Source organism: Chrysoperla carnea, chromosome 1, assembly GCF_905475395.1.
Source record: "Chrysoperla carnea chromosome 1, inChrCarn1.1, whole genome shotgun sequence".
NCBI classification, from domain to species: Eukaryota; Metazoa; Arthropoda; class Insecta; order Neuroptera; family Chrysopidae; genus Chrysoperla; species Chrysoperla carnea.
Window position 1 is genome coordinate 28059051 of NC_058337.1, and position 23981 is coordinate 28083031.

Sequence of the window (23981 nt, forward strand, 5' to 3'; positions counted from 1 at the left end):
ATTTATTTTAAATCATCATCTTTTTTTCTACACTAATCACTTTCATTGCTGGCAATGAACCAAATTGGAAAATATATATAAATTTTGAATTTAAAAAAAATTATAAATTGTTATTAAAAAAAAAACAACGCGCTCTAGATAAAATCAATGTACTACAAGTGTCGATTAAAAATTGATAATAATTTATTACACGACGAAAATCGAACTAATTCTAATAATTTTGGTACATCATATTTTTCATAATTATTAAATATTATTAATAATTATTTAATAAATATAATTTATTTACAAAAAATTAAAAAGAAATTATATTGAGATATTTATTTATTTAAAAAAAAATGTTATTAAATTATTAGTGGCGAAAATTAATCTAAAAGAAAATTTATTTACAAGAAAAATTAAAAATTATAGTCGATTTAAAAATAATTAAAAATCAATAATCATGGTGTCAAAGAATGATACACGTAATGGTCACGAATTAGCACCATTAAATTCACGTGGTACACCGTTACAACAGAATAGTGTGACACGTCAACAATCTGGTGGTGGAGGCGGTGGCGGTGGTGGTGCTAGTGATGGGAATCATCAAAAAGGCGTAACAATTGTGTTATCTGGTACTGGTCGCGGTTCAATTATTTCACGGACAAGTGCTAATGGTCCGGCTGGGGGGAGTGTTGGTGCTGTGGATGGTGATGTAGAAGGTGGTGATCGTGCTGCATGGAGTGGTAAAATGCAATTTTTTCTCAGTATTATTGGATATTCTGTTGGTTTGGGTAATATATGGAGATTTCCATATTTATGTCAACAAAATGGTGGTGGTAAGTTTCTTTTACAATTTTTATAATTTAAAACACAAGTTTAAGACGTCATTCAAACATGTGTTGTCTTGTCGCTTATTCGATTACAAATACTTTGAATGTCTTACTAATTAAAAAAATAATTGAAACAAAACATTACTGTAAATTACAGGAAAAAGTAATCTTTATCATTATTTTCATAACGGGAAATGACTTTCGTTCAAAATTTCTGAAAAATGGATAATATTTTGTAAGCTCTTTTTTGTCAGCCCGTAGACAATAGTGAATAACGTTGTCTCTGTCCTTGAAAAATGATAATTTTTTGCTTTCTTGAGAATGCAGGACACAAATTAAGTGTGTTTGGTTTTAAATTTTTGTTTGCCAACGTTTCGACCACAATTGGGTCTTTTTCAAGGCTCTAATAAGATTGTTTACACTTTGGCCAAAAAATAAAATAAATATATAAGAACACTTAAAATATAAGTTTAAAATAATGTAAATTACAAATTAGAAAATTAAAAATATTAATGATTATAAATTATTTTATAATTTTTGCTAACTACAGAAGAAATTTAATGGAAGTGTTTTAACTTTTTAATTTGTAATTTACGCTGTTTTAAACTTATGTTTTCTGTATTCTTATTTATTTTATTTTTTGACCAAAGTGTAAACAATATTTTAAGAGCCTTGAAAAACACCCAATTGAGGTCCAAACGTAGGCAAATAAAAAATTAAAAACCAAAAACTCTTTATTTGTGTCTTACATTCTCAAGAAAACAAAAACTTAATAGACAATAATACAGGCTTTCTGGAAATCATATTTTTCGAAATATTCACCCGAAGAGAAAAGTCACATATTATTGTGAATTGCAGAGAAAAGCAAACTTCTTTATTATTTACACTCACGCATCAAAGGATTCTACACTTTCCTAATGGGAAATGGCATTCATTTAAAAATTCTGAAAAGTGGAATATATCGCAAATATTATAGATAGAATTAAACTGTGAATAAAACTGATTGAATGGAACTTTTTTACGTTCACTGCATTGTTTGACATATTTAATAGGTTTTTAACAATAGAATGAAAGTTTTCTAGCGGTTATTTAATTCTTCATATTTCAGGGACTTTGTATCCTTGGACTCTTTTGATAATCTAACTATTTTAACGAAAATACATTTCCAATAAGTAAAGTGCTACTGTAAACGGGTTAATAATTCAAGAACAAAGACAGATTAAAGCCAAATTTTGTATTTTCCACTAAAGGATACGAATTATTATAAAATATCTTTTAGAACTAATACGTCTCAATTTCACTGATTTAAAAATTATCGCATTTTATCTAAATAGCCCAAGTTTAAAACATAAAAATTATTTAAAAATTAATGGAATTTACAGTTAAATTATATCCAAAAATTGTAAATAAAATAGTAAATTTATGTACGTATATTTTAAAATCGAATTTAAAGAAATTCATTGGCCAATATTAATTTCAAAAGCGTACAGAGATCGAACGAAAAAATTGTGTGTTATAACGAGGTGGTTCATAAGTTATATCAGCAGTACTCAAAAAAATAGAATTAGAATATCCATCAAATGTAAAATAATACCAATAATGTTGGAATTTTGCTTATTTAAAAAAATTGGAAATCTGAGTATGAGCTAAGAGTCCTTCATGATTTCAGCGTCAAAGATATGTATCTGCCAATTACAAATAATGTTTATTGTTCAATTTATAAATTTTTATTTTCGTTATTCAATTTTTTAGATCTAAAATGGAATTTAATTATACAAAATATAAATATTTATTATAATTCTGAATGTGACCATGATTTAACGAAATTTTGTCCGCATCGAGCGCTACGATCGACTCGGTTGACCGACCACACAGTGTACTCTCTACGAAAAATCAGACAATAAAACTAAAAATTAAATTTGCATTTTGATGTAACAGTTTAATATTTTAAAATAAAAATTCCCAAATTTGGTTTAAAATTTCCTCAAAAATGATAAAACTTTCCTTATTCATAAAACTTATGTAAAAAATTGTCTATTTTTAAACGGTTTATTAATGAATATTATAATTGAGAATTAATTACATTTTACATAATAATTCTACCGTTAAATAAACTTTTACATGTTGTCAGACATTTTAATTATTGGAAATTTCCATAAACGTCTTAACTACATGGTTAGAATCATATTTCAAATTTATAATCACTATTGACTTATTTACGACAGTTTAAGATAGTTAGAGTAGAGTAATGAATATTTTATAATGTATTAGACCGTAAGCCCATAATGAAGTGAAACTTTGATTCCTATTATCTTGCATTTGGAGAATTGATCAAGAAAAGAAAGAATTGTTGAAAGTTTTAATTGTGCCTAGTGGATCGATTTTACAGAAAAACAATGTTCTTTGTATGCCATTCATGTTAAGAGAATCAAGAGTTAAAAGAAACAAGGAACATATTTAAAAATTTCGAAGGTATTGAAAACTGGGATTGAGTGCCGTTTTTCGAAACCGTGTTTCAATAATTCGGCAAAAATCCTGTCCTTTGTTTGTATGTCGAACTACGAAAATAAAGAAAAAATTTATCTTAAATCTGCGTTAACGGTATATAACTTGGGATTTAGTCCCAAGTTTGTAACGCTAAGAAATTGATGTCTCTGTTTGTGCTCCGGACGTAAAAAGTGAGGTTGAGTTCGTAAATAAACAACTATTGGGTCTTGAGTCCGTAGAACCCATCTTGTAAACCGTTAGAGATAGAAGGAAGTTTAAATGTAAAAGAAGTTCCTTATAAAAAATAAAAATTTTTTATTGTAATAATTTTTCGGATGCATCACTGTTTATCCGTTTAGGGCGCAAATTTGGAAAAAATTTTTGTGTTCTTTTTCTCCAAAACTATAAAAGATAGGGAGTTGAAAATTTTCAGGTAGCTGAAACTATTGGCCTTGTGAAAAAAATTATACTAGTGGTCTTGTGAAGAAATTCTAGAAAATACCTTCGAAAATTTTCGAAAACCAAAATAATGATTGCCAAAATGCAGCCATAATTGTATTGATTTTTTAAACTTTTCTAATTTATAAAAAAAAAAAGACATTTAATACTTTATTTACAGGGTATTTCAACAATTAACTCAGTCAATTGTTTGTTTTCACTTGTTCGTTGTAGTCAAAAATAATAAGTTGCTACAAGCAAAATGAAAGGCTGCGAAAGTTGATTGAAACCATCAAAATGCTATAATTTACCGTTTTTTGTGACCAGTGAACGAAACAATGATAGGTGCTTTGAAACGAATTTTTCCACTTTTAACCATCTTATATTATTGAATGGATTCATTATGAAATCAATAGACACGTTACTTGAAGTTCACTACCTTGAAATTTTCAAATCTCTATTTTTTATAGTTTTTGAGAAAATAGAAACTTAAGTTTTATCCTAATTTGGACCCTTGCGAGAAAATAAAGAATAATAAATATTTACGAAAAAATGTTTCAAACATAGGTTGTGTATTTTTAGAAAAGTGGCATTTTCCCTTTTAAATTTATGTTCTATCTGTTACGGTTTAAAAGATGGACCTCTTGAACTAATGACCCAATTGAGCTATATCGTTCATTTACATAAAAAGTGACGAACTGAAAGTCACATTTTTTACCATAACACCCTTTAGAAATTTTATCTAGATTTTATCACGAACAGACGGACAAACGGAACTAATGCACCGGCTACAGGACTTATTAGATGACTTTATGAACACCTAACCAATATTTTGTTTGTAGCATCAATATTTCTAAACGTTAAAAACTTGGGACTTAAATTATAGTTGTGGAAACGCAATGAAATTCTGCAGTATATCCATTCTTACTATGTAATGCACATTAATTTCGCTCCCACCATATTTAAATTAGCAGTTTTCAATGCTTATATCATTCGTATTTCTTGGCAGATTTTAATTTTTTATTTCAGTTTTTGTCGTCTCTTCTATGGTATTTTCATATTTTGTTAAAATATGTTAAGAAAAAAAACCTCGCGGGGTCCTTTGAAAATTTTTCGAATGTAACACTTCTAAAAATAAATTTGATCTTTTAATCTAGTTAAATATTTTATATGTCTAATTTAAATAATATCTAATAGCTTTAGAACTCGGACTGCATGCATCATATTATTTCATAAAACTGATGTATATATTCCTTGACTGATATGAATTATACCTCAACAACTACTTTAATATGTTACGATTCAAATTATTCTAGTAACTAAATAAACATCAACTTATTATTTAATAAATTGTTTACACGGTTAAAATGGATGGCTTTTAATATTTATATGTATAATAATAATAATCATGTATCATTATTTTGAGATTATTAACCGACTTCAAACAAAAAAGGAGGAGGTTCTCAATTCGGCTGTATTTTTTTTTTTTATGTTTATTACCTCAGAACTTTTGATTGGGTGAACCGATTTTGATGATTCTTTATCTATTTGAAAGCTGGTGCTTGCCTTGTGGTCCCATTTTATTTTGGTCCTGTTCTGACAACGGCATAAATGAGAAAACCATAAAAGTCTTCAATTTATATTAAGCATGCACGACAAAAGAGGGCAAATAACTTAATATCACGCCAACCGATTTCGATTCTTTTTAGTGACAAATTAGTTAGTGTACTTCAGATTCACTAAAAATCACAAAATAAAAAAAACTTAATTCATACAAATTAATATGCACTAAAAAGTAAAAAATAATGATAATATAATGTAGTTAAAATTGTTGTAATGTAGTGGTAAGTTAATTTGAATCATTACCCGCAGTTGGCCAGATTTGTTCGAATTTATCTTTCTACGTCTGGCAGTAGCGTTTACAGCAAAAGGCTATTTTCAGAAGCTGCTCTGGTATACGAAACCAAGCGGCAATTTGCCACTTGTTAATTTTGAGTACTAAAATATTTAATAAAACAAACATATTTGACGTACGATTATTAAAATAAACTTATATGTAAAATAATGATAATTTTTTGAATTTTACTATCCGAAACTCGGCCGGATACTGAATTTCTATCCGGTATGCGACCGGATAGGTCGGATACCAGACAGTTACTGGATGTACGTTTCATCTCTAATTACTTGTCATCGAATCATATGTAGTTAATCGGAATATAGGTAGGCTGAAGACTGATTATCAATGCGGTTTTGTTTTTGAATAAACTAAAAGTAATTCCTCGAAAGTAAAAAATTTTAATTCTTTTTTAATCATTTACAAACTGTTAAATGCATAATTTTTTTAAAATCACTTGCATCCCGATCCAGCTTCACATGGGAGTACGAAATTTGTATATCAACGTAACTTACTTGTTATTAGTGAGTCAGTTGCTACACTATATTATAGTTTTACATAACATTAAATTTTGAGGAAGTAAAGATTAAAATACGTAAAGTTATGTACCTTGAATCTTACAATATAATGTACTTTGAATCTGACAATTTATACATAATAATATATACGCATTAAATAATGAAATTGCATTCCTAAGAGTTGCGGATTTCCAAGCGCAGATAAGCCAATATAAGTGAGAAAAAGAAGTCTCATGCATCCCTCGATTCATTCAAAATACAATATGCGGATGAAAAACAAAAAAAGGGTTTTCAATGATTCAATCATATACATTCTATGGTGCCGTTTCTTAAACTGAACTGAATAATCGGTTGGACATTATTTTGGGTACATTAGGGTGTGAGCAATGGTACAATGTTTACACATGTGTATCATTATGGAATAACATTGCTATAAACAGAGCCAATTTTAACTGTGATAATTTAAAAAATACGTAGAACTAAGTTTGATTTTTTTGAAAACAAACAAATTTTGGTATAATAATAAAATAGTCACTAAGAATAGATGTTTTAGGAAAGCATAAAAAGAAAAGGCATAAAGTTTACTTTTGGAATTACTTTACTTATTATTTGAGTCGAAAATTTGTGTAAGTATGATTTTCAAAACCAAGTAAACACGAGCAACAAGCGGGTTTCTTTTGTTGTGAAAATTCTAACATAACTGTCCAAAAATGGCAAGTCATTTTTTTTACGATATTTTGTTATGAAATGCGAAAAAAATCATCGATATTATCGATGAAGCTATTAAAACTTGAACAAGACTGAATATATACAAAAAAATACTTCAAACACCGATTGTCAGATTCTTTTCTTCACAAATAAATAACAAATATAAAGACATTTCTATATAAGCTAACAAAAAGGTGAATTTTTTAGATAATTGAAATATTAGGTACACCATTATTACTCACTATATGTAAAAATGTCTTTCGAGAACATGAAACATTATCAAAAGAATATTTATAACAACAAAACTTTCTTTAAGAGCATCATAAAGAAATGAAAAACATGACTTTTCAAGATCACACGTATGTGTATGTATGTAATATAGGAAGGTACATTATTATTACTTTGAAGTAGAAGGAAAAAAAAACAATTTTAACACTTCAAAGCAAAGAGTAATTCTATATATGTCACAAAAACTTTATACGGATTGTTCGATTTGCGTTTAGGCATATAAATATCACGAGTATGACAGAACAAATGCGTTAAGCAATGTATCTAAGTGAGAGGTATTATATACATGTGTTGAAGCTTCGATATGCGTTGAGTAAGTTGTAAGACGCTTGGAGAGTGGGAGTTTTTTAGTTGAATAGATGAACTACATCAGATAAGCCACGATACAAGTCACTTTTGCAATTTCAAATAACACCTATAATATCTCATACTTAGATGCATTGTTTAACGCACGTCCTCTGTCATACTCGTGATATTTATATGCCTAGATGTAAATCGAACATTCTGTATAGGGTCTCTTATGACTCGATGAACATAGCTTGAGATCGTATTTTTTATCCAATTTTTATTCGAAAGTGCCTTATTATGCCCTCAAAGATAATAGTCAAGAGGAATAAATTTATTGTAAAATCTGATTACGTTTGTAACGATTAAAAATATTGCTGCTAAAAACAAAATTTTGGTATAGGTTTTCATAAATACATCTAGTTATTTCATTTTCGGTTGTCCGCCTGTCTGTCTGTCGACACGTTTTGACTGTCTGTCAAAATTGAAAAAAGATATCAAGCTGAAAGTTTTATAGCGTACTCATGACGTTAAAAGTGAGGCTGAATTCGTAAATGAGCAACATAGGTTAATTGGACCTTGGATCCGTAGGACCCTTCTTATAAACAGTTATAGATAGAACAAAAATATACAACCTTTGTTTGAAACATTTTTTGACAATGTTTGAAACATTGAAACATGAGGGGGCAAATTAGGCACGTATTATATAGAATGTATTATATGGGAATAACAGTTATGTGTCAGTGACATGTATGTATGTTTGGCTTTCTAAGAGTGAGTATCTTTAATCAACACTATCTATATACATGGTATTTCAATAATTAAATCAGTTAATTATTTGTTCTCACTTGTTTAAAATTAATTTAATGGTTAACTTTACAAATTAAGAATATGACAATATTCACTTTACTTATGGGTATTTTACGGAAATGCAAGAGTGTCAGTGCGGAAATATCAGCGGTGGTTTCCTGGTCGAGGAATTCCTAATAAACAATTGTTTGTAATTATACATCGTCGTTCATAATAATTAGGAAATTTTCCTAAAACTAATGTAGAAAGTCCGCAACAGCAAGAACTTTTCGGCGAAGGAACTATTTTAAATATGAGCCAAAATAGTTTCTCTATTAGTGTACGAAGGAACTTAATTCTTCTTTACTTAATTGATTCAATTCTGTGGTACCCATAATGATCCTTAACTATTGGGTTTTATGCAAAAGTAGTACTTTTGAATTTAAATTTAATCTCGTAACCTATGTTCATCGAGTCACCGGCACACAAAATAAACCATAAAAAAGCCGGGTCAGTCATCAATAATTCAGGATTTAATTCAGTTAAAAGTGCGACTAAAATTGAAAAGTTACCACCCGATTACGTAAAAGTTGAAAACTAGTACAAAAATTATATACGAAGGTCAATACCATACTTCTGTTAGAGGGTCTCAATTAAAATTAGGGTTATTGACCTTCCGATATAATTTTTCTCCCTTTTTTAAATTTTTACGTACCAGGTGTTGGTATTTTAATTTTTTTCAACTTTTATTTCTTAAACTTAAACACTTTTCAATAGTTCTTTTAAACCAAAACACAATTATACATTTATCTCCCGCCACTGGAACTTACCAATATTGTTATAAAGAGTAAATTATTACGGTTAATTTTGAAAAAAAAAATGACAGAGAGAGATAGAAAAATGTATTCGTAAGCTCTTTTGACTTTCTCGCAAGAATTAAACTGAAAGAAAATTTACAAGGATTGGCGCAAGGTATGTAGTTCACTATATACGGGGTGTCTACTAAAGTTGGCTACATATGGAAAACTTTTTTATTATAAGGTTTACTAAAAAAGTTATTCTTTATAAAAATCTCTGCTTTCAAAAATATTTATATTTAGCTATTCACTTTTGACATCGAATGTACAGGCTCTGAGCTTAGATGGTGGCGTTTATTTCTGTGACGCTGAGTATATTTCCTCGCTTACTATAAATTATTAAATATCCATGATTTTCTTTTCATATTTTTTAGTATGTAAATGCCATAAAAAAAATGATAAAAAGTGAAATTAAGAATAATACCGGCCAAGAAATACGAACGATATAAGCACTTTAAATTACTAACTAGACAGGTATTAGACAGAGAGATGTGGCATAGTATTTGACCTATTTGACGTCATATACTATGCTTGCCATAAAAATCCATGTTAAATTCTGTTTTGCTAGAAAGAGATACAAACAAAGGTTTATCTTGGTTTTTTTTTTATAGTTATTCGAAAAATAATTTTTTATATTGGTTTTCATAAATAAGTTTTTATTAAAGCAAAAAAAAAATCATCGATATTCTCTATTATCAGTTAAAAAAATCAAATTTTAATTGGTCCTGCCACCCGACATCAGCTGCCGTGTTATATGAAAATATTGTGAATCATTTATAACTTTAACAAGAATTTTCAAAATCCAATACACAGTTTAAATTCTGGCTATTAAAACCTGACGACGACTTATTTGCAATTTTTTTACATTTTAAAAGGGTAAAAAATAAATACACGTGTTCCAATATACATTATAATAAATTAAAAACTGGTACATACACAATTTCACATACAATTCCCTTGATTAACCCTTTTTTTATTTTTTTCCGTACAAAAGCAATGTTTTTTTTTTTTTTTTTTTCATGAAATATTCAACATTCAATATTATGTAAATAAGTTTGTATTTTACTTCTATATTCAAGAAATAATATATAAGATCAAGTTTTGTAGCATGGATATATCCTACATAATCCTGTCCTGATTGTTAGAAACATCTGCTAACACATAGGATGGGATTGAGACTCGATAGTGAACTTCCGATTTTCTGGAAATAACAGGTGAAACCATATTCAAATAATTCCAAAAGTTGGTAATAACGTCTCATGTTCCAAAATACAGGCTGGGGAAAATTAACTTGCATTCCGTACCTCCTGCGCGACGATTTTGCAATTGTATATAGAGGTCGGTTGTGAATCTTTATAATGATATTTTTATACCATGTATACATGAAATATACATAGTATATTAAGTTTGGTTCCAAGTTTGTAACGCTTAAAAATATTGATGCTATGAACAAAATTTTGGTATAGCTGTTCATAAAATCACCTAATTAGTCTATTTTCGGTTGTCTGTTTGTCTGTCGCCTGTCGTCTGTCGTCAACATTACTAAAAAACGAAAAGAGATATCAAGCTGAAATTTTTATAGCGTGCTGAGGACGTAAAACGTGAGGTCGAATTCGAAAAATGTGCAACATAGGTCAATTGGGTCTTGGGTCCGTAGGACCCATCTGGTAAGCCATTAGAGATGGAACAAAAGTTGTGTAAAAAATGTTCCTTATAAAAAAATTAACCACTTTTGTTTGAAACATTTTTTCGTAAACATCACTGTTTACCCGTGAGAGCGCAAATTGTATAATATGTATTATATGGGTATATCAGTTATATGTATGTGTAATGTGACAGGAAATCAACACTGTCTATACATGGTATTTCAACAATTAACTCAATCAATTGTTTGTTTTCACTTGTTATAACATAATTTTATATACTATTGCGTAATACTTGATAATATGTTTACACAGACATACTGTCTAGTATTGATTTTGTTTGTGTATGTGAGCCGGAAATAATTCTTTTTTAATAATAATTAGAATCCTTTTCATTTTCACTAATTATGTTATTTATGCAAATATTTTTGAATTTTATACAGATGATTCTGTAAAAATGAAATAAATTGTACTTAACATAAAGTTACGTTGGTCAATCAGTAGTTTTAAGTATATACGATCTGGAATTTGTGGAACGATTTCCAGCTTTAAGGACTAATGAACATTAACGCGATTAGCCAAGTTTTGGCTTTATTATTCTGGCCATTTTAAAGACGTGACATAGGAGAAAAATTAGAATCTTTTATTCTCCTCAACACTGCACCGTTTGGTAGGTTGCTACAAATAAATACCCCGACAGAAACACTCTTGGAATTTTCATACCCGTCTTTTCTGCTGCAAATAAAAATACCCGTAAATTTATGTGATGGGATTGAGACTCTGTAGGGAATAAAAAAAAATATTGTTTGGAAAAACAATTTTTGGAAAGAAAAGGAAAGGAAACACATACATCCATCAGGCTTTTAGTTTTATAAATCGTCGGCGAAACAATCGTTTGAGGGTTACTTTTTTAACGTATGGAACAGAAAAAATAATGTTTCTGAATATTTCTTTTTATCAGGGGCGTAAATAAATTATTGTTTGAAACGAAATTGAACCGGTAGGAGAAAAATGATAATTATCCTAGCTTTCCCTTTGAACACGAATTGATGATTTAACAGTAGCTGTATTTTATTTTTACTTGATGATTTCTTGGAATTTTTAATTTACCAGACACGGAAGGTGCGGTACACCAAAAAGGGTGGTGTTTCTTGGAAAAATATACCTTCTAGTTTTATAAAATAATAAAATTATAGTAGGGGAAGGTATACTGTTCTTCAGCATTACTTAAGTAACGGGAATTTAGGAATTTAAATATTAAACAACTATCTGTTAAAACGTATGAATCATGGTACACGGAGTGTGTTCCATGGTTCAATCTCCATATATACCACAGATCATTTCCTAGAGTACCTAGAATCATCCACAACAATTATAACTGAAGGTCTCGGAAACAGCACCATAGAATGTATGTACTACTCTGAGCGTCTATCAATACCTTCAACTGGTATCTTTGATGACTCGAGATGAAAGAGACTTCTTTAAATTTAACGTGATGTAAAAGACTGGCATATGGTAACTAGATATGGTCAGCTTGTAAATAGACATTCTCTAAAAATACATTGACAACCAGTCTTCAGCCTACCTGCGTTCTGATAAAATACCGGATAGCAATATAAATCGAGAAACAACGGAATGGTTCAAGATATGTTATTGTACTCTAGGGCATCTTACTCTATATACTTAATATTGAATTAATTAAGAGTATGAGGTTTGACCAGAGGGGTAGACAAACACAAGACAGCCCCACTTGTTTTATTTTTAACCCTTCTTTAATATTTTCAAAGCATTTATATTTGCATGAATGAAATAATAATTCCATTGAAATCTAGGAAATAGTTTGGCTTTGAAACAAACATATTACCCAACAATTTATTGTAAAAAAGTCTGCTTTAATATTTTGTGAAGTAGTAATTCAGGGAAATATAGCTAAAATATAATTTTAGGTAAATAATATTAAAATGTGTTTTTGGCTCATGTGCTCTTTCCGCGTAGTTTGTACTAGCTGAACTAAAAGGTAGAAAATAATTTCTTTAAATTCAAAAAAATCATTTTATCGTAAAAAAGCGTGGTGTAATGCTTTTTTACCACAATCCTTTTTTACGAGAAAATGATTATTTTCTACCTTTTAGGTCAACTAGTTACAAAAGCGTGTTTTTTAGTTTTTTAAAATATTATTTATTTTGTGTTTTTTATATATGGCGGGAGCGCAAGTAAATGTATATATTTTCAGATATGTAAATTGTTAATTCTGATTAGGATAATCAAATAAACTTAATAAATTATTGTATTGTAATCGTTCCTTAATAAGTATGGCAAATTTCGAGTTAATACGACGTTTTGAATAGGTCAAAATCAAGTTTAAAATTTCCTTTACATACTAACATACGTATGAAGCTAATAAAAGCGTGTTAAATATGGATCCAAATAGACCGAAAAAAATATGATTCAAAGTTTTGAACCGCTACCTAAGAGTATTACGTACAGTGCTTTTCGTTATGTTCGTAAAGCATAATTAATGATGAGTTGATAAAATTGTAAATTTCCTGTGTAAATTGTTATTTGTGTACCTTATTTTTTATCATAAAATCATAATAAAATTCAAAAATGTCATACGAACAGCTATTCGATCTCTCTAATAATAGGAGAAGAAAAAATAGAACAGTATAAAAATAAAAGTATATTAGTAAATTGATAGAAATTCGTAAGACTTCGTTTTTCTTAGACGAATAGTATAAATATAGACAAAAAAATAAAAATACAATTCGAATATTATTGATTGACAAAAACCTAGAAATAATTATAATTACAGTGAACATTATAAAATATAATAATGAATGTCACGCAATAATATCAATATGACGTTACACTCTGTTACATTATACGATCGCATCATTGAAAATCATATGGAATTGATTTTCTACCATATGTTGATGGTGATATATGAAAATTCACATATCTCATACAGTAAGAACTGTATAAAACAGCATCGAGGAAATTTTAAATTCTTCGTTCTTTAAAATGCACATTAAATTTAATAATTCACTTAAACAAATATAAATTTCATTTTAATCTCTACAGTAAAAATAAGATATTAAATCGAATCCTCCAACCTGAATCTGAAACGTTTTCTCAGAAAACTTTTTCAATAAAATATATATTTAATCCCTTTGGTAGGTTATTTAATCAAGAAGGATATGGCTTACACCAGGTTTGTAACGCTTATAAAAATTGATAAAAAAACAAACAAAACTTTCTTCAACTAAAAAATGAAATTCGTAATTTCTTATCTATTGAGAAAAGAAATGCCAAGTTGAACTTTTATTAACAAAATCTAGACAAAAGTCCTCTCATAAGCGAGCAAAAACGAGCGATTGATTCGTGAGTTTAAAGATCTCATAAATATTTACAAGATGTATAGGTTCATAGTTTTATTTTTCGGAAACTAACAATTTTGGATTGGTTCTTTCTTTCGTTAATTTAACATTTTTAATTCGAAACAGTTTCATGATTAATACTCAACTCTTACAGTGTTCTCAGTACATGCAGAGTGTTCAAACAATGGTCATACTTCTCGTTTAAAATAATATGTATAATGAACGCATGGTATACAGATATGACCATTTAATATATTATCGCTAATAGCATGTTTTGTAGCAAACCAATTAAAAAAATAACAAAACCAAAATAAAAGTAGCAGAGTTCGATGAGAGGCATCATGTTTTGATATCAGATTGAATCTAGTTCTCCGGTTTGCTTTAAAAGTCAATTTAGATCATAAAAGGTAAGAGATGGAATAACACTTTAAATTAGAGAGTTGATTCTCATAAAAAAACTAATTTTTTTATTTGAACCATTTTTTCGAGGAAATGCGACTTAAAAATATGGCATTATTGTATTTAATTGGAAGAAAATATGTACCTACTAACTTTAGAAAAATTTTTTAGACAAAAGTGATCAAGGGCAATAAAGGTCATTTGTCTATGGTACTTACTTTCAAATCTAGGCAAATTTTTAAGATAATTTGAACATCAATGTCAAATAACCTTGAAATTAAACTTTCAGGTCAAAGTCACAAGCAAATGTTCTCTATTGCCCTTGACAACTTCTTCCAATGCATTTGTTTCTAAATAGCGTGTTTTCCTTCGATTAAATGCAATAATGCTATATTTTTGTAAAAGCTAACGAAGTGTGAAAAAATGTTTTAAATAAAAAATGTTTTTTTATGTGGATCAAATTTCTAATTTAAAATGTTATTCTATCTCTTACTTTTTAGGATCTAAATTGACCATTAAAGAAACCCACAAAACTAGGTACACTGATATCAGAACAAGATGTCCCACATAAAACTTTACAACTTTTGTTTCAGTTATTTTTTGATTGGTTTACTTATACAAAACGAGCTATAATCTATAATAGACTAGCGACCCGCCCTGGCTTTGCACGGGTGCAATGCTGATACTAAATACACTACAGCAAAACTGTGAACGTTGTATATAAAAACATAGCGGCCCGCTCTGGCTTCGCACGGGTATAAAATATATAGCCTATGTGATTAAAATCGATCCAGTAGTTTTGATTTATTCATTACTGCCCGTGGCCCGCACGCGTTAAATTTGGAGTAAAACAATCCCCCTTTCCCTATACCATGAAGATTTCCTGCTATCTTTGGAATATCTAAATTCATACACTACATTTTTACTTATTTACTTTTTACATTTCTAACTATTAACCTCAAAAATAGCAGTACTTCTCCACTATTTAATGGATGTTATTATACATATAAACCTTTCTCTTGAATCACTCTATCTATTAAAAAGAATTTATTTGAAACTACGCATCAAAATCCGTTGCGTAGTTTCAAAGATTTAAGCATACAAAGGGACATAGGGACATAGGGACAGAGAAAGCGACTTTGTTTTATACTATGTAGTGATTAAAATATCCACTCTCTATAAGTTTCCCAAAACAAAAAACCTGTATAAATAAGAACTGTATGCTCGTCAAATTTGACGTACATATTAAAAAGTAACTAGTCTCACAGCAAAGCTGCAAACGAATATTCTGTGAGTTTTGCGATATCAGATAAAAAGTATTGTAGTTTTTGTAATGGAAGCGCAGTGAAATAGGTTGTACATATTTTAATTATAAAAATTATACTCTTCTGTCATTCTGATTTATTAACTGCTATGAATAAAATAACATTAAATATAAATAAAATAGCAACATTCATTGAAATGAATATATTTTATACAATCTTACTAAAGAGATTTCACTGTAGAATTTTCTATTATAAGTATTTATATAGCATACCTTGACCATAACCTAACATTATATAAATAATTTGTTCGATATACAAATTGTATTCAAGTTGATATGCCCTAGTTTTGTTTTGTTTCTAAATTTAAACTTATACGTAAATAAATAGGTAAAGAATACAAAACTTTTTTAATGACAATATACAAAAGGTTTTTTGTAAAAAAAACTTTTTAATTTCAATTATAGGCAAATTAGATGACGTAAATGTTGTGCTTTTGCTTGTATCTTTTTTATAAGTTTTAGTAAAAATTCTTTAATCTGAACGCAAGTAACTATGCATTTCCTGGTACCTAAAAATTATCATTCGATTTATCGAATCATTTTTCTTAAAAATATTAAGTTCTTTAGGTATCTCAACGTAAATAGCAATAATAATAAATGTTTAACAATTTATTCTTCTTACATTATTAATAATAATTTATTGTTTATCAGATAAGAAATGCATTAAAGAAACAGCTGATAAGATTTTTTCTCCCAAAAATAAGACTTTCTTTAATGGATCGCAGTATCTTGCTGAATTTAAATTCCCATAAAAAACTAATTTAAACTAAAATTTGTAATCCCAGAAGAATGCCTTTTTGTTCACTATTTCTTGGAGTTGTTCTCTCTAGTTTTTTTAACTGGTTTTGTCTAATTTTTATTAGTTTTGCTACATTCTCAAGGTAGAAAATATAGATAATTTTGTCACATTTGTTTATTAAGTTCATAATTTGATTAATTGATTTTTAAATCGAAGTAAACAGAAACTTATTGACTAAATATATGCTGTTGTTTTGAACAAATTTGGCAACTTTTCAAATTTTATGTAAGCCCTCATATTTGTTTTTTAACATTGAATTTGAGGAATTTCTGTTACAAGAATTTGAAAATTATTGATTTTTATTAAGATAGTTCTGTCTAACTTCGAATTATTACGAAATATAAATTTTCGTATTCGATAGTAAAACGTTTTCAATAATAATAAAGAAGAATATACAGAAATCATTTTCTGTAAATGGAAATTTTTGCGAAAACTGGATAAAAAATTACTTACATTTCGTTGTTAAAATTTGTTAATTCTTCATAACTATCAAAATTTCATTTTTGTTTTTATCTCAGTCAGCTGAAGAAGGAGTCTAAAACGTGGTTATTTTAAACAACAATTGGGTATGATAAAACTCCAAATGAAAAAAAAAGCATTCTGATTATTGGTAGGACAAGGATTGTTTTCCAATCATGATTCCACAGATAGACGAACACCTAGGATCTTATGTTTGAATACAGGATCCCGAAAATTTTAAAGTATTTGTCTTGAATGAACTCGGTTTTGTATATCACCAACCTTGGATAATTCTAAAAGTTTACAAAAGCTATGAAATTATGGTGGGAGCGCCGTGCAGAATACACCTGAACATGAGAAATTCAATAGACTTTTAGTCTTAAAAGAAAATACGTCTGGCGTTAAATTTTCTATCGCTCTGTACATCTAAAATTAAAAAAAAATCGATCAAGAATCTTGAGAATAATAAATGAAAGAAAATTCAAGGTTGTACTAAATATTTTCATTTCAAATTTAAAAACGTATTCAAAAATTATATAATTTATTTTTAAAAGGCATGGTGCCATATAGTTTTGAAGATTTCGAATCATGCAGAAGATTTTTAGGTTTGGAATTGCAAAAAAAAAGGTATAAAGATACCATCAGATTAGCTTTAAGTTTTTACCACATTTCCTATTTAAAAGCCTTTTTTGCGATCCATGTCGGGAAAGGATACAAACTATTTTTTCATGCGCTAAGATAATTTGTGTTTACTTTTCCAAATTTCAGAAATTACTATTTTTTATTTGAATCAATTATTTTCGTGTAAAATTGCCGGTCAATAAAATGTTAGCTGTGCTTAGTTGATTAAAAACAATCTTATCTTTTTTATAAAAACTAGCAAAAATTTTATAATCTCATTTAATTTATATCACAAAAGACCCCACGCAAGTAAATTATAAGACATTTGATATGCGAATAATTAAAAGTTATGAAATTGAAAATTTATCATTAAACAACTTTAATATATCTTGTGATACTAAATTTTTATATATGTATAATTTACCTGAACGTAAACTTTATTTTGTTATGTATCCTTATTCAATGGAAAATTTTATCAAATAAAAAGTTTTCTAACAAGAGTGTCTGAAATTTTAACTCAAATTATTCAAGCTGTGTATAAAACATAAAAATTAGTTTTTGAGTTTTTTTGAAAGGAGTATTGGAAGACATTTTAACAGAATTAAAATAGCATTCAAATAGCAACCACACCTCCGCTCGGGAAAGTACAATTCTTCGATGACTCGACCACATAGATCAATATCGATATCATCGATTGCATGCTTATTTACTATGCGTATTTACTTTGAGGGGTGCTGGATCTAATCCCACTACTAAACCAGTTGATTTCTCGTTGGCAATAACAAATTTCAAAAAAAATATGTACTATGTTAAAAAACAATTGTGTGTATCAGCTCCGACGCACGACAAGATTTTACTCCTTAAATATTGTATAATGTGCTGTGCCCGTCAGGTTAATGTCAATTCCAAACAACTGATGCTTCGTTTATGTTATACGTACTATTTAATATAATTACTAGAAGACGTACGATGTAGTTCGTTGATTGGCTGAAAATTTCTGTCAGTAACAACTACACACCTATTTGTACGAGGTTCATATGTGTGTGCTGTGTCCGTCATGTTATTGTCAGTTTCAAACATTAGATGCATTGTCGACAGCACACAAGTACACAATTATACACACGCATTAACGTAACGAGGTCATTCGGTTACTAGATTTTATTTCTTCATTTTTTTTCTCCATATTTTCATACCGGGCGAGTCAAAGAAAAAAATAAATTCAAATTAAAACATTTTTTATGGCATCTTGTACACTCAAATCGTTTCATTTCAGTATAATATTCGAACAAACTTAATGGAAAACTCTTTATTTTTGTAAGTATAATTTTTTTTCATTTCGTCAAAAGTAAATATTTATTTAAACTCGATATATCATTTCCAAACTTTTTTAATTACATCACTTTTTGGAACATATTACATTTATCTTCATTCATAATTAATATTAAATTTTTTCGTAATTGATTATAATTCAAATATTCCCAAAAGTTTACAATATAATTAAAAATATGTAAAATGGTAAAATAAAAGACATCAAGATACGGAAGAAATGTATTCCGCTATCATTTATCTGTTTCATTCCCGCTCAGGTGTATGTTTTTTTTCTTCTTAATACTTATGTCGACTTAATGTCAAAGTAAGTAAACGGTAGTTCATTTTAGTGTTAGTTTTGGTAAATCGTAAAGCGTACGAACGTAAAATAAGTAGTAAAAAGATGGTCCAACAGAGGGTATAAAGCCGATATTCACCCATTTGATAATCAGACGAGACATATTTTGTATAAAATTTTATTGATTTTTAAACACTCCTATCTTAGTTTTTCTTTCGAAAAGTGTTCATGACTATTTTCAATTAAATTAATTTTAATCAATTTTTTCCATAAACGGTTTCCATGCAAGCCTATACCATTATATTCGTAATTAAATTATCTTTCTTCTGATACCAATTACGATTGGTTAACAGATCGGTGTAGTTACCTAAATCACTTTTCGATAGAAAAACTATGATTGCCGTGTTTAAAAAGCAATGTCTCATCTGATTATCAGCTGGGTGAAGACCGGCCTTATACCGTCTCTTGTACTAAGAGCGACTATAAATCTATGGTTTAATTGAATATTTATCATTAAATAATTTAATTAAATCTTGTGACATTAAATTTTGATATGTATTTGTTTTACCTGAACGTAAAAATTTATTTTGAGCGGTATCCCTATTTAATGGAACATTTTTATAATTTTCATTTTTTTTCATTTCATCAAAAAGCAAATATTTATTTAAATTTTCTAAATCATTTGAGCTTAAATTTTTATTTAAAAATTTCGAAACTTTTTGTATAACATCACTTAAATTTTGATACATTTCTTCATACGTAATTAATATTAAATTTTCATGATCCTTTCGTAATTGATAACTGTTCAAATGTTCCAAAAATGGTCCATAAATTACACGATTATTTAAAAATAATTGCGCAAATTTATCAAAATTACCTGTCACTAAATTTGATACAAATTTATAAAAAAAATAATATGAACAACATACATCGCGTGGATCACGTGATACATGAATAATTTTTGGTCGTTTTTCAAAATTACGTATTTGTTTTGGTAGCAGTTCCCATGGTAAATGAGTTTTTATTAATCGTGGTCGTTGTAATTTCTCGACAAATCCAATGGAATCTAACATATATTCTGGTACTTGTTCAGCAACCGGTTCTTTGGCATCTTTTTGAATTCGTTCGAAATTAAATAACGCTGATTGTTCCAAATATGGAAATAATCGACGAAAATCTTTATTTTGTTCAAAATCTAATGTTAATATACCGTGAATCATTTGCTGGGACCATGTTGTACCGCTACGCGGAAAGCTTGCAATCCATATATCATCGTCGTAAACTTCAAAATTATCAATACGATCCTTAAAATGTAAAAAACGATCGGTTAGAAAGTATTTTTGTGTCCCATATTCCAAGTATTGATATTTCCCTCGCATTTTAAACTCAGTGTAAATTAGTTTATCAATTTCATCTTCTGTAGCCGGATCTATATATCTTATTGTTTGATCTGAAGATGTAGAAGCCATAGTAACTAAAACGAAAAATACACTTTTTAGAAGCATTGTTCAAATAAGTTTGTTCTTTTTGTACTTATGTATTACACTGAGTGTTAGTTAAAAAAAATGCTCTTACAGTGTATAAAACTATCTTTTCTACTCATACCTTTTGCAAATAGTGTAAACACAAAGGTACAATAAAACATACTTGATATATTCTTACCTTAAAATATTTTTTAAAATGATCAATGCAGGATGTGTGTTTTATTATCTGACTTTTTGAAGACTGAACTTTTATTTTTGTTAAAACTGTATTTTTTTTTTATAAATAAATAAAATAATCTCCCTTCTCTGACTGAACTTTGTTATGACACAAGTATAGTCAAATTGCATGGAAGTGGTCAGTATTTATTATTCAGTTTATTTTTTATTGATAATTACTGGTTTAATTAATTCATCCTTTAATTATATTATAAATTTGTTATACGTAATTCATGTAGTAGAATTTTCTAGCTAAAATCTGCTTCTAGCAGGAAATTTTTGTATAAGAAGATTGCTTGGGTAATAACTTTTATAAATGATAATTTTCTCATTTATACAGGTTTTACTTTATACTAATTTCCTTAGAAACACACATGTTTTGAATTTAATTTTATTGGTGAAGGAAATTAATTATTAATATAATTTAATAATGATTTTTGATTGATTTAATAAGTTTAATGCCTATCAGTTTTTATGAAAATGTGTTACACATTTTGTTTGTGCATTTTTTATTAACGGATAATATTTAATAGTATTAATTTAATACATGCAATCAATTTATTATTAGCATTTCTATAAACAGTTTTCCATAATAACATCAATTGCACTATGATAAAACAGTTCAGAAATGTTCTGAAAATATTTTCATTTGGTTTTGGATATATGAAAAAAATAAATAAATCAAATGCGAAATATTTAGGTACTCGCATTTGAAGTAACACAATTGAAGTGAGATTTTCTAATTTTAAGCAATCATGAAGAGCTTATGTCTGTGTTCTTCTGTGAAAGCTTCATACATAGTTTACTTAATGTAACTTATGTAAATCGAACTTATCAAGCAAAATTATTTATCAAGTAATAATAATAATTAATTATTTTTCTCTTCGTATAGTAATGAGTAAGTAAAGTAGGACTTTTGAGCACCGGAGCTAAAATACATAAGCAAGCTATATGATAAATCCGTAATAATAATTTGCTTAGAAAAAAATTTTAATAACCTTTGTATTAATCTGTTAGTAACATTATAAGTATGAAAGAGTTTAAAATTACATAGTTCTCATGTCAGGTTTTTCAACGGGATACTTAGGATAAAAATAGTAGTTTTTACGAAAACATACTGTGGAAAAATTTTAGTGTAAAAAGTTTTTTAAAAGGAAAGATGCGAAAAACAGGTGTTTTGTATTTGAGGATTTGATAAAAAAGAAAAAAATAGAGGGTGCTAGAGCTAAAATAAAGAAAAAATGAGACCAGCTAAAGTGAAATCCCTTTGAATACATTGTGATTAGTCTTGTAGATGAATGATGAAATCGAAAACGGCAATTTACGAATTATAATGTCTGTTTACGAATGACAGTTTGTAAATTACCATTTCTCACGGATTTATAATGTATCTATAAGATTAATAATAATTATGTATAGCGTTATGGGCAACTCTTAAAAAATAAATTGTTTTTTTTTTTTGCTTCTAGGATGCTTCTTTACCGATCGGGCACGGCTTTTTCGAAGCACTTATCTTTGCATTTTCGTAAACTGTGTAGAAATCTAATATTATTTTATTACGAATATTTTTTACAAAAAGATACTATTAAATGCTAAAATTTGAAACCGTCATACAAACCGAGAATATAAAAAGCGATAAACGCGATATTTTCGCGATAAAACCCTTTTTTCGAACAAATTTGATTTTAGCTAGGCTCATTTGTTTATTTTTTTTACCTTTAGAGCCCTCTATTTTTTGTTTTTTATAAAAATCCTTTTTCCGTTTTTTTTTACAAAAACCTGTTTTTTGCACCTTACCGTTTTTTTTAAACAACTTCCTACACTTCGAATTTTTCCAAAGTATCTTTTCTTAAAAGCTACTTTTTTCTCCGGTTGTTCAATATCCTGTTGAACAACCGGTCGGGAGAATTATTTTAAATTTTAAATCTTTTGCTTATACTATTTTTCTAACAATTTATCTCATTTAAGCATCTCGTATTTATTAATTATAAATAAATCCAATCAAAATTGATTAGGCATAAATAAATTTAAAAATAAATAATTTAGATTGATGTATTGGGCAACATGCTTTTTAAAGTTAGAGAGTACGATTAATGCAACTCATACTCTATATTTTATCTGAATATCGGATAGAGTCAAATAAAATTATGAAACATAAACAGGTATATCAGGTGATTATATGAAAAACTTATTATTGAAGAAAAGCTAACTTGTACAAGTTAACCTTGGTTTTATCTTGTAAACAGACAGGTCATTATCAATGTTTATATTGTTGACAGTTTATTTTATGTAACAGAATTTTTTTTAAATAATAGTCTGAGAAGCGATTGAATATCACGTCCCTCGAGAGCTTCGACACAGACTGTAAACATGTTTAAAAAACGGCCTTTGGCACAAGATTGTTTATTAAATTAGTAAAGGCAGTTTTTTTTTATAAAAATTTATGTATGAATATTGAGAAACACATTAAGTTATGCAACTTATATCTAAGCTATGCAACTTACATTACACGCGAGGTACCAAAAAAGGTACTTTAAGACTATATTATTAATAAAAATAGGAAAGAAAACATTATTGTTCATTATCCATATAATAACAAATAATAATTTTGAATTTAATTTGGATGAAAGAAAATTACAAAATAAATTTGTAAAAAAGTTACATTCCTATATTTTATAATATAAATCAAATGATATATTTAAATATTCAAAAGACACGGAAATAAATAGTTAAATTTAGAGTGTGATTTATAAATATGACTTAATGTTGGCGCCCATTCACAATTTTTTTTATTATCCACTTTCTACTAGAAAGTTATTGCACTCAATCCGAAAATCAAAATGAAAAATTTTGCAAAACGCACACTCACGGAGACAAAAGATTATTAGCCTATGGCTAGCGTTCTCTTCATATCTCTGTGGTGCCAGTATGAAACTTAATGCAAGCGTTGTCTTAAATACGTCACTGCATGTGCTGC

General features: G+C 28.2%; 1 protein-coding gene across 1 annotated transcript in view; it reads left to right on the top strand.

Annotated features, from left to right (window-relative positions):
* Window positions 1–425: 425 nt before the first annotated feature.
* The window catches only part of LOC123305313 (sodium-dependent neutral amino acid transporter B(0)AT3), a 70173-nt gene continuing 46617 nt past the window's right edge, over window positions 426–23981 (top strand). The window contains exon 1 of the mRNA XM_044887000.1: window positions 426–818. Within this exon, the coding sequence (XP_044742935.1) occupies window positions 443–818 (376 nt within the window). The 5' untranslated portion in view covers window positions 426–442. The remainder of the gene's footprint in view (window positions 819–23981) is intronic.